This window comes from Thermobia domestica, chromosome 15 (assembly GCF_964235325.1).
Source record: "Thermobia domestica chromosome 15, izTheDome1.hap1.1, whole genome shotgun sequence".
NCBI lineage: Eukaryota > Metazoa > Arthropoda > Insecta > Zygentoma > Lepismatidae > Thermobia > Thermobia domestica.
In genome coordinates this window covers 86047331-86061042 of record NC_137468.1, presented here as the reverse complement: position 1 = coordinate 86061042, position 13712 = coordinate 86047331, and the positions used below count along the sequence as shown (strand labels likewise).

Below are 13712 nucleotides of genomic sequence, written 5' to 3'. Positions count from 1 at the left end.
CTTAACCTTCCTATTAGAAATTACCGTGACCGAGTTACTGAGACGCCTTGCTGTTACAATAAGGATAGTAGTTTTAATTCGGTAACAATATCTACTGTATAAAAGCTGCCAGTTATGCAGGCAGGACATATAGTGAAGTCTATTAATGTGATATACAGACTGAGACATGCTGTTCATTATTAGGATAACAACATGGTGCACGGGGTAAATAGAAAAACTGTTTAGAATTTGTCCGACATGCTTGACATATTTTGCATTATCATCAGGGTAACAGAGTTGCTAACTTAGCATAAAGTTTTATCATTTTTTTTGAAACAGCAGGGTATTTTGATGATTGAAATAACTACCTAACTAACTAACTCTATGGTCTATGAAACCCGGAGGTTCAATGCCGCGTTCACAAAAGCTCTCCATTGACTTCTATTCTTAGCCAACTGCATCCAGTTTCTACTTGGTATTGCAATCTCTGCGAGATCCATCTTAATATTGTCCTCCCATCTGCGCCTAGGTCTTCCTAATGGTCGTTTTCCGAATGGTCTTCCAGTCAAGACTTTGAAAGCGTTTCTACTTTCTTCCATTTTAGCTACATGACCCGCCCACCTAAGCCTCCTAGACTTAACGACCCTAACAATGTTGGGTGGACCATATAAATTATGTAGTTTCTCGTTATGAAGTTTCCGCCATTCCCCATTCCCGTTCCTCTTGGGTCCGAATATTCGTCTCAGGATCTTGTTCTCAAATACTTTTAGTCTATGTTCTTCCCTCAGAGTAAGTGGCCATGCTTCGCAGCCATACAGATCAACAGGCATAATTATCGTTTTGTATATTTTAAGCTTCAATAAAATTTTTATGAAAAAATTTTGAACTGAATAACACAAATTCCCTGCTTTTAGTCGATATTTAATTTCTTCGTGAATATGCTTTCTGTTTGATCCTAGATATTTGAGTTTCCACTATGTGGAAAGTATTATTTAATATTTTAACGCATCCATAATTTTCTGTATTCCGGTCCCGACGCACTTCCATGTATTTAGTTTTCTCTGGATTCACTTCTAAACCCATGTCTCTGCAAGCGTTTAATAAGATGATGATTGAAATTAATTGTGAAAAATAAATATATACATTACTTAAGTATGTGATAAGACACAAATTGCTTTGAAATCACTTATTGTTGGAGTTACAAATGAGAGGAGCTAAGTTAAATAACATGTAACAGTAAGGGAAGTGATGAGTCGTACCTTAAAATCCTTGAATATTAGAATACACTTGGAGTTCGGGAACACTGTGGCATACAGAATTTAGCTTACAAAAGATAGATTGATGTTTTATACATATATGTGTCTATCTGTCCTCTGTGGATACATTTTCTAAAGCGCGACTGTACAATAAAATCTTCAAGTTTTATTCTTACGTTCATGATTTGTGGGACATGTGAGAATTAAAACAAACAGTTGAGGAGCACACGCCATCACAAAAACCATTTGATGTATACTAGTATGGAAGCAGGGGGGTTCCACGTACTAGGGTTGAGTGCTCTACTATTTAGCCAACACAGCCTCTTCAATTGATCGAAAAAATCGATCCCCTCTTTTCCGTTATTTTTCTTTTGAAATAGGCATAGTAATAATTCTGCTTGCACAATTTTGGAGGGCACTAAATTAAAAATACAGATAGGAGGTATTGTTGAATATACCTTTTTCCCTCAAATATAATTTTTGAACACATATATAATACATGATTATACTAAAAAGCTTCAGATATTTGACTTAATTCACTATATTTTCTATTATTTCAGTTGCATATTTCACACTTTTTTTTTTACTATAATTCTTGTATGAGCGTTGTCCATTGCAATTACAAATGACAAGATTTTCATACATAGGTAATAATAACATTGCAAACGTGAAATAAAAGCAAGGATAGAAATGGCAAAAGAACCCTTTAGGAGGAAGTTTATTCTTTGTTTCCGTGAATAAAGAGAAATGATTCGTGTGGTATGAAAACAAGTACGTGAAAGAGAGTACAAGGTTGAAACTATGGGTGTGGAGAAGAATGAAGAGAATTAGGTCGCGAACCAGGCAGTTTCAGAGAAGAAACTATTTGAAAGAAACTGTATAATAAGAGACTTTATAATGCCAAGGAAAACAGAATGTCATACGCTATATCGTTGCGAAAGTTGACGAGAACAATATGATAGGTTACGGGAAAGAAAATCTTAAGATGAACGTAGTGAGATGAAAACTTTTATAGTGTGAAATAATTTATATATTATCGAAAGATGACCAGATCATTGACGCACAATGTTATCAATTGGTCCATAATATATTTGCATAGAGAAATGGAAAGCATTGGTGAACGTTTCGCTATTGTCGACATTCTTTCTTACTTCTTACCAACTTCATGTAAATGGACATGATATTATACGTAGAATATATAAGATCGTTCTACTTTCTCATTCTTTATCCTTACGTCTTCTTTAATTTTTACTAATTATGTGTCACTGTGTGAATCTGATATTGAAGATTACGTTCACTTCTCTGTCTCCGTCTTTTCCAGTTACGTTGATATTCGATGTTTTATTTCGTATCTTGCAAATGTCCTGTCCTGGAATTCCTTTGGAAGCTAATTCCTTCAGTTCTATGCATTGTACCTCTTTCTTCACATACTCTTTAATTCTTATGCTTACATATTCGTTTGTTTTCTGATTAAAAGCTTGTTGTAGATCAGTTTCGTTTCTTATTAGATAATTCTGTTACAATGAATGATTACCTCACTTTATTTTTCCTTGCTCTTTAGCATATCAGGAGCATATGAATAGCATTTTAAGTGTCTTGTATACCTTTATTAGGAATATTATTGCTACTATATATATTCTCTTCATGATTACATTTCTATGGTTGATCTTTATAACTTTTTATTATATCTTGTATAAATTTGACTGCTATGCTTTTCTTTCAACACTATTTTTATGGTAGTCTTATAAAATATATGTATTGAAAAATAAGAATAGTATATTCTTGTGCAATAATTGTTAGAAAAAATATTACATTAATATATTCTTAGGAGATACATTTATTCATAGAAATGTATCTGTATGCTTAAAATGTTTTACTGTTATACCTCAAAATTGTATTTATTCTACATCTAACATTAAGATTGCTACTATTACTACTATTATCTGAATTATGAAAAGTGTTTTACCGAAACATGCGATTGAATCATTACTACAAAGGTAATTATGTTTGGAGTAATCTATATAACATGCTAAAATAAGTCATAATTTAAACAATGAACTAAATAAGGCGATGAACTTGTTTGTTAGTCTACTACACACTACAAAGACCAAGAAAATGACTTAAATATTATTTAAGCGTAAACAATAATTCGATAAAATAAAGCTCAGAAATTAAGATAATGTTGTACTTATATATATCTTTAACTTGCATAATAGTGAGAAAATCTAATGACTAAGAGAAAATTAACGATTTCTCATATGGAGAAAAGATAACGTCATTATGATCTAAGGAAGAATCTGTTAGATAATTACATGGAACTTCCGAAACACTGCCTTGTAGTTGCACAAACTATGTATCAGAAACTAGTAGTAATGTTTCTGCTTTTCGAATTCATTTCTTCAGTGCTCTTTACTTTAATCAGTTGCAAGACCCTTTCTAAATCTTGAGTAAAACTGAAAGAAATATACTTTGATGATTACACTAAGAACCATACGAAGTAGTGAATTAATTGCAGCTGTATTGATAGTTTGTCTGACTTACCTATAACCGAATCTTTTTACCATTGTCCATAGAATTACTAAACAGTTAAATATGAACACCCGAATCTTAACTGAGAAGAGAAGGCGGATAGACTGTGGAAGAGAACTTAGAAATTTATTTTTGATGATAATTAAAAATTAGGTGGAGACAAATATAGATGATTGTAATTTAAATAGAACATGAAGTCATAATATAATCTTTGAATCTATTACAGTGTTGCACAACAGATATTAGAGTGTTGCATTCTAATCAAGTTTTCCTGTCATCATGATTTGACTAAATTGATTGGTAAGTAACAGTATTAATACTTTTATTTTGAACAATTTACAAATGTAATTTATCAACGGAAAATTGTCAAAAGTGCAAATCCATAGATAAATGATAAAAATATTTTTCTTCCAAGTTACTAGTTTTTCTTAGCATCTGTAGCAACACTATGAACTTAAGTCTTAACATTTAACTAAATATCTTTAATTTAATTCCTAGTCTTTACTGGCTAATTTCTTTCCGAAATAACTATTACATCATTTCAATTCAGGTAATATTCCCAACGTAGTTGCAAACTTAATTATATTCCTATTTTTTCCGTAATTTCAAAACAAATGAAAACTCGATTTTGAAGACAATACAAAATTACTTATATTTAAAAATGAATGTGTTAACTTGCCGATAAGATTTGTGTAAGAACATGTAATGTAGTTAAACTTTTTAGTTAAAATAGTTTCAAGAATTAATTTCTAAAAATGAAATTTAACAATTTGTCTTTTCATTCAGCTAGTTTACAGTAAATTTCTTGTTATACTAATTACTATTATTATTTGTTCTTAGTATTAATTTCTTGTGTGCAATACAGGTTATAATTTTCTATTTTAACTTTTTTAACTTTTCTAACGTTTTGTTGCTTTCCATTTTCACTTTTCAACTTTTCTGTTTTCACTTTTAACATTTTTCTTTTTACATGCTTATCATTTTCTCTTACATTTTGTTTTTACTTCTCTGTTTTAACATTCTTCTTTTAACTTTTTTGTTTTTTTCTTCTTAAATTTTCTGTTTAAACTAACATTTTGTAACTAACCTTTCGTTTGAACTCTTGATATATTTTTCTTTTAACTTACGTTTTTTGTTTTTACATCTTTTGGTTTCACGTTTTTAAGTTTTCTGTTTAAACTTTATAACATTTTTAGTAGTCACTTTTCGTTTGAACTTTTTTCATATCAATTTTTTCTATTAACTTTTTGAGTTTCATCTTTTGTATTACAATATACGTTAATTTCTCTAAGTGTAATGCGAAAAAAAATTAGTAACTTTTATTGTTACAACGTTGACAACAATTTTCTACCATCGTTTGTGTCAGTATAGTTATCCATAACTTATATTTTGTTAGTATTAAACTGTTTGTTTTATTTTGGTTAAAATTCAGTAATCTTTCAATTTATATTTATAAAGGTGCAAAAATTTACAATTTTTAATGTACGTTTATTTTTTATTCGTGTTGTCTTTTGTTTATGATAGAGTAAAACATTTTTATAAATTCAGAAACATTTTTACAGGAAACAGAATATAACCACATGAAACTAAAAAAATAAAATGTATTAATCAATTTGAACTATTATTAACTTGAAAATGCTATTATTATAATTAAATTAAAAAATGATAAATACTAATTAGGAATGTGTCATCTGTTGTTTCCCTATTTCACATATTTATTGTGCATATAGCATTTATTTTACGGGAACCAATACGTTATACTTTATCGGAAACTACGGGTCCATTTCCCGATACTTTTGTTATCTTCGGTAAACTTCAACTACTTTGACTTATAAACGTTGTATTTAAAACATTATCTTCGGTAATAACTTATTTCAACTTCGGAATCTTCACTTTGGGATTATTCGAGTCTTTACTTGGGCAATGTTCGGGTTTTTACTTCGGGTATGTTCGGGTTTTAACTTCGGGAATGTTCGGTTATTTTCGGGATCTTGTGAGTGTATAAAAGGGACACATTTCTGTCGGAATTTCAGTATACGTTTGCCCTTCAAAGTAGTATCTACTCTATATTCCGTGATACTTGGTAATTCACCGAACGTCAAAGTTACCCTTTATCGGCAGGTTCAGGAGCATTTTCCGAAACTTCAGTCATCCTCGGTAAATAACTCATTTTGTATCGTAGAACTTTCACTGATACTCTGTCAATGTACAGTCTTATTACGCTTAAATTCAGCTGATACAGTGTTTAGCTTAAATTCTACACGTAAATCAGAAATCTAATATAACAAGATAAAATATAATCAGTAATTAAGAGAATTGACTTAATTTAGTGTATATGTTGATGGTTGGATTCAATTCTATTTCGATGCAGTCAACAATAAATTATTTCTTTCCTTTTTCTTATAGATTCATTGTCATTACGAATCAAGAAAGGGCTATTAAGTACTAATGTAAGTAATTGTTTGATGTTTTAGACATACATTTGTATTTTGCATGAAATTTTATACTTGATTAAAATTACAAATATTACCATTTTGTATTAAATATTTCATTTACCAATACTTTCCTAATTTTGTAATTATCATTACGAATTTGATAACTATTTTGATTAATATAGCATATATTACTCGCTTATCATTTGCTTTGCAATATTGTTCTTAAGTAAGTGATTAATTTATTCTTACAGATGGACGCCATTCGTACAATCAATACCATATTGGATTTCATAGAGGATCGAGACTACTTTGACGCTGAAGAGGTCTTTTTCTCATGGGAAATTGTGACGCGATGTCATGCCACCGGTGTTAGAGTTGATAATCTTAAATATTTTAAATTGCGGCGTGCGTTATATATTCACTATTATGAAGCTCAAGATGTTGTCCTGAACAGTTGTAAGACTGCAAAAGATATTACTGATTTGCACGAAGCAGGATTTTTTAAACATGGAGAAATAAGGGAACAGGCGCGTGAAAGGGTAATGCAATTAATATCGGATGATAAAATTTCTGGTTTAACTCTATCCGACTTTGTTGAATATATGAGGGACACTGTAAATTCGCCTAGTCCTACATCAGACACAGTATTTTTTGGTACGATTCCATCAACATCTTCATTGTACGGCACTGGTGGTAAACAATCTGAATTTCATGTTGTCAAAAGTACATCTAAGCATTACTCCTACTTTGGTTTACAAGGAAAAGAAGTGACGATTCGGCGTGATAATGAAGGAATCAAAGACCCTGAAACGCACATTCGGAACCTATTTGATTTCGTTATAGACAATACCCTTAGTGACGTTGACAATGACACGTATGTAGGCATAACTATTGAAAGTTCTGCTTGTAATCTGAACAAACCTATATTCATGTCATGGCGTCCAAAAGCGCAACTGAACCCTGATGTACTCTTCTCTATAGTAGAGAACACGTTAAACAGTAACGAAGAGTTTCTTTTTGCAAGTGAAGTTACTTTCAAAGTACATATCGTTGATCCTCGTAAAGGAAGAGGACGAACACGTGACAATAAGAAATATACCGATTTAATTACTTTCCTAGAACAAAATGTGATACCTATGAAAAAAGATGTGTACTGTCTTCCCAAGAGCATTATTCTTGGGAAGGCTAAAGCCGATCATAATCGTAAACAACTGTATAATCTTAAGACTAACCCTAAACGCTTGTTAAAACAAGCCAAAATTTTATGTGCAAATGTAGATATAGATATTGTGAATAAGAATGGGTGTACTTTGGATGACGTGAAGAAAATTCAAAATCATCTGTTACCTGAATACCAAATCATAGTCTATGAGAAAAATGCTATGACGCGTGAATTTAATGTATTATATCCCGGAATCCACGCTGGAAAGCAAATTTATATTTTATACGAAGATCAACATTATCAGTTGATTACAAATATCATATCACTCTTGGGGAAACGAGGATACTGTCATTATTGTTTAGAATCCTATCATCATGCACAAGATCACAAATGTGCGTACAAATGTACGTATTGTGAAAAATACCATGAAGTGTCTTCCTCAGATAATATGAAACGCGAATGTACAGAATGTAACAGATTGTTTCCTACTGAAGAATGCTATATAAATCATACAAGTGTAATTGAGAATGGGAAGAGTGTTTGTGATAATGTCAAACTTTGTATGGAATGTTGTGTTCTATATGATTTTCGCCGCCGAAAATCTGCACACACATGTGATGAACGATTTTGTAAAACGTGCTATAATCATGTCGAACGAGATCATGTATGTTTTGTTCAAAAAGTAACACCATCTCATGTAAACGCATTTTTGTATATTATATTTGATGTAGAGACGATGTTACTCGATAATAATGAGCGAGATGAACAAGAACATATTGTTACTTTAGTACACGTAATGCATCTTTGTTCAGATTGCAAGAATAAATCCTTAGATGATGCATGCCTACACTGCGGAAATAAAGATGGAAGTCGCGAGTTTTCTTTTAAGAACATGGAAGACTTCATACGTCACGTTCTTATGGATCGGTCCTCCTTTAAATCAATCATAGCATTATCTCATAATGGCAGTAAGTATGATATGATTTTCGCTGCTAAGACGCTAATCGAAAGTCAAAATCTTTCATCTTCAATAATAGCACAGGGGCACAAAATCATTGAGATGAGATTAGGAAATAAAATTATTTTTAGAGATACTTTCCTGTATATGGGTATCAAATTATCTGCACTCCCAAAGACATTAGGCTTAAATCAAAAATTGAAAAAGGGATATTTTCCATACCTATTTAATACAGAGAAAAACCAAAATTATGTAGGAAACATTCCTGAGTTACATTACTTTGACCCGGACTCACGTAGTCCGGAAGAACGACTAGAATTAATGCAATGGCACAAAGAGTGTGTAGATAACAACATGCAGTACGATCTGCAAAAGGAAATGTACGATTACTGCCGGAACGATGTGCGTATATTGGCGGAGGCAGTGATTAAGTTCTCTGATTTAATTGAAGAAAGAACTGGTGGTCTCCAATGCTTTATCTCAGCAAGCACTATTGCAAGTACTTCAATGTTAACTTATCGATCATTGCATTTACCTGAAAATACTATTCCAATTATCCCCCCCCCTTGGATTTGATCATCGTGACCGACAAAGCCTAAAAGCGTTACAATGGTTACGATATATGGAACATACCAGAGGTACAAAAATCGAATATTCCGCAAACGGATTGGAAAGACGGTTCGGTAAATACAAAGTCGATGGGTACGAGAGTGAAACAAACACAGTATTTGAATATAATGGTTGCTTTTGGCATGGTTGTAAAATTTGTTATGCTAATCTTCGTCATACAAGTCTTGATTCATCTTCAAATCATCGTACAACCATGGAAGATCGATATGAATCAACGATCACAAAAATTGAGTATTTGAAAAAACGAAAATTTAATGTTATTGAAATATGGGAATGTGAATGGGACGCCAAAGTAAAATCAGACAAAACAATACAAGATTTTATTAAAGATCAATGTGATGATCTGGTTGATCATCTTGTCCCTAAAGAAAGTTTCCATGGTGGCCGTGTAGAATGTTATAAGGCGCTGCATGAATGTAATGATGATGAGACTATCTCTTACCTAGATGTTACTAGTCTTTACCCCTGGGTAATGGCTCGTAAACCTCTCCCAATAGGTAAGCCAACAATTCACAAAGGGCCGTTTTTTCCACACGTTGAAAACATCCATGGTTTAGTTAAATGTACTGTTCTTCCACCCTCCGATTTATATTTTCCAATCCTCCCTTACACATGGAATGGAAAATTATTATTTGGTCTATGTCGATCATGCATGCAAGAAAGTAATATTGGAGAATGTACACATTGTGAAAGTGATCGCGCCATTACAAGTACCTTTTGTACCCCTGAATTACATAGAGCGATGAAATGCGGATACAAAATACTGAAAATAAAAGAAATTTGGGAATTTGAGCTTATGGGTTCTGAAAATGGGCATTCAAATTGTTTGTTTCGTAATTATGTGAACACATTCCTTCAAATGAAGCAGGAAGCTTCAGGCTTCCCTGCAGAATGCACTACAAAAGAAAAACAGGAAGAGTACATTCAAGAATATTTCAGACATGAGGGGATACAGTTAAATTATGAGAACATAGAATACAATCCTGGACTAAGATATATTTCGAAAATATTTTTGAATTCGCTGTACGGGAAATGGGGGCAAAGAACAGATCTTTCACAATCTATAATCGTCGATACTCCCGAAAAATTTATGTCGTATCTATATGCACCACAATATGAGGTACAGTCCGTAATTCCCATAGGAGAAAAGCACTTAATTGTAACGTATAAAGACAGAGAAAATGAAAACAAACCGAACAAATTTTCCAATGTTGTGCTTGCAGCATTCATAACATCATGGGCAAGGCTTAAACTTCACGACCTTCTGACCACCATTAGACCTAACAACGTACTGTACTGTGACACAGATAGTATTATATTTGTTCAACCACGACATGAAAAATCCAAGCTTGCGGTAGGATCTTACTTAGGAGAATTAACAAACGAGGTTCCACAAGGGTGGGAAATAGACGTCTTTATAGGGTGTGGAGCGAAAAATTATGCTTACAGAATGAAAAATATTCAAACGGGAAAATTCGATTATGTGTATAAAATTAGAGGAATTACTTTAGATTCTAGGACACGTCAAGAAATTACCTTTGAGCATTATTATAATTTAGTAAAAGGAAAAATTGAAAATAAAACATTGTTGAATCCACGTAAGATTACTCGTAAACCTGGATTTACTATAGTTACAAGACCTGAAACTAAGACGCATAGAGTAGTAAACAATAAGAGACGACGGTTAAATCCCCACAGTAAAACAGACTATAGAACACTACCCTATGGATACCAAAGTTAAAGTTTTGCTCAGTTATTATCCATGCATGTATGTGAATTTTGATGTAAAACCGATGAAAATATAATTTTACACATGTGAAAAAATGAAAATGTTTGTGATAATGATACCTGTTGATTCAACTTAATAGTATTTTGTATAAAATACAGTATAAAATTACATGGACATTTTCATGTATTAAAATAATGTGTATTGTATTATTTGTTATTATTCCCCAACTGTACAACAATATTATATGTATATAAATATCTTGAATATCAAATGTATGTACCTTAAATGGTACTCATAATGGTAAATGACAAACACATATTGTATAATATTAATTACTTATATATATGTAATAAATGTATATTATTCAAGATAAGACTCATTGTTTGAATAACTACATATGCAATTCCTTTTTTACTTTCTAACAATATAATTTTAATAAAAAAATGCAGCTTGTAAAATATTGTTTTATTTATTTCAACCTCACAATACTCAATCATTTATATGATTTTTCAAACAATTTATTCTAATTCTATATACAAATCGAAATGATTCTTCATTAAAAAAAATATATTTATGCAAGAGGTCAACATCGCACAAAATAATTGTGGATTTACGTAAAGATCATACAAAATACGATAATTTCTACCAAACAATTACAAAGAAGAATAATTAATATTTCTTACAAATCAATTTCATATATAAATATAAGAGAGTACAAAGCGATTAAACTAAGCAGGTTTGACCTTGGAAATGGTGCTCAAATAAGAAAGTTCCGCGCGGCACATCCGGAAAGGGTGAATATGAAGGGTGAGTAAGTGTCCTTCAGCCGTATATTAATATTAATGGCAAGAGGTTAGTAATTAGCATACTACCGCAACTTTGATTCAAATAAAAGGGTATATTACGGGTACTTATGAACTTCAATTACAGTCCGACAATGAAACTACATACGCGGAATGCTAGGTTATATACAAGTAATGAGAGTGTATATCTTCAAGGTTACATACATACAAAAAGTAGCACAGTAATGAAACTGTTAGTACAAAAAACTAAATATTTTCAATGTTACATACGCGAAGTAATGAGACTACAGTCCGGTACAGCATAATTACATGTCAGTAATTGTTCCTAAAGTACCGGTAATAATTCAAGTTCAATTAAAACATTTATTACTTCAATGAGAGTACTTAGAGTAATTACAATATTCATTACTTTAACGACAGTATGTACATAGAGTATAAGTACTTTCAAGGTCAAAAAAAAGGACGTATGGGTATAACTCTACTAGCTACAGCAGCGTTTCCCAACCTTTTTTTAACTTGCGGCACACTACAGATGTAGCTTGAGTTCTCGCGGCACACTCATAGATAATATTATTATTATTATTTGCAAATATAAAATACCATGTTAATTTTTTTTCTGTGATTACTGATCTCCTTCTCACAGATATGAAAGCTCGATCACTGTTTTTCCCCTATGCTAATTCATTATGCTTATTTTTTTTCTAATTTTAAAATAGAAAACAATTGCAATGAAACATAGGACTCAGATTTTTAAAAATGCGCTTTTTTTTTCTAAAACTGTATCAACCTTTCACTAAGAACGAAGATCACTAATTAACGCACGAACAAACAAATGTCTTGTACTTTTAACTTTGCTGTTTTAACCAAAACCGCTGTATATTATTGCAATCACACAGCTTGCGATGCGTCGAAGTCAAAACACACCTGTTGAACAGAGTGTTGTTCGGTCATTTACCTGCGAATGAGTGTTCTACGAACGTTCACTTGACGCGTACCGTACAAGTGCTTGTGTTTCTCGGTGTTAGTATGACTCAATTGAAGCGTAACATAGCAGCTAACCGTGGAAATGTGTACGAGCCGAAATACTGTCTGCTACACAGTAATAGATATAGAATAATATATTACAATTACAGTAATTTTTTCCATGGTAGAAATTCATAGTAATGTGAAATACAAAAATATAATTTTTTTCCTATGTCTTGCAATTTGGTATAGAATTAATAATTTTGTTTCGATTTCCTCGCGGCACACCAGCGGTTCATTCGCGGCACACCGGTTGGGAAACGCTGAGCTACAGTATAATTCTCAAATAAATAACTTATCTGACATTCCCATTTCAGTTGCTATTTTCTTCATTCTCTATTTAAAACGTGCCTATCATGATGTTGTTTGTGTTTCTTATTCCACATTGCTGGAACATTCCTCATTAGTTCTATTAATGTCTTTCATAATCAAATATAATAGTGCAGCAAAACCTCTCGAGCGTAGACACACACAATTCACTGCAGACGAAATTCTAAACAAACGAAGACTTTATTCCGTGCAGCGCTTCAGGAAGAGCCAATGAGAACACGAGCCATAGCGATGCTTCCGCTGAACATCGATGTTAAAACAAACTCAGTTGTTCATCATCGCGACCACTAATTCACCCTCGCGGTCGACCTCTAGGTCGCGATGTAGCGTACATCTTCGGCATGCGCTTACTCATTTGAATACATGGGTTTGTGCCAGTATCGAGGGTGTGATCGCGACTTAAACCTCGACCTGGATCGCGAGGTATCTTCGGCATGTCCGTACCCTAAGATTATATCATATAAACTTCGTGAGTGTATTTGTTTCGGTGCACATGTATTTTGTACTGCGTGCAGTAAGTGAAAAAACTGACAAAAAGCAACAAATTTTCGAGGTCCATCACATGCAAATCTAAACTAGATAAACAGTTCGTTTCTCTAATTTTAAACAATAGGTATGTTTGCTGCATACCCTGTTAATTTCTCAGAAATTAGTTTAAAATCTTTGGAGATATGAAATTTTAAAAATACCTCTGCAAAGTGCTGGACAGTGTGAGTGACAAGTTTAAATACCAGTCGGGCTGAGAGTGTACACGCGCCAGGAAAATGTGGCAACATGGTACTGCGAATAACCTGCGATAGCGAAAGGCGCAGAACAGAGAAAATCATAATGTCATATTTGTTATTGTTTATCTTTTGAAACAAATCGAAAACAGTTTG

General features: G+C 32.5%; 1 protein-coding gene across 1 annotated transcript; it reads left to right on the top strand.

Moving 5' to 3' along the window:
• Window positions 1–6450: 6450 nt before the first annotated feature.
• Window positions 6451–8895, top strand: LOC145671548 (uncharacterized). Its single transcript, XM_081740735.1, has one exon. It carries the CDS (start codon window positions 6451–6453, stop codon window positions 8893–8895), a length of 2445 nt encoding a protein of 814 aa, XP_081596861.1.
• The last annotated feature ends 4817 nt before the right edge of the window (window positions 8896–13712 follow it).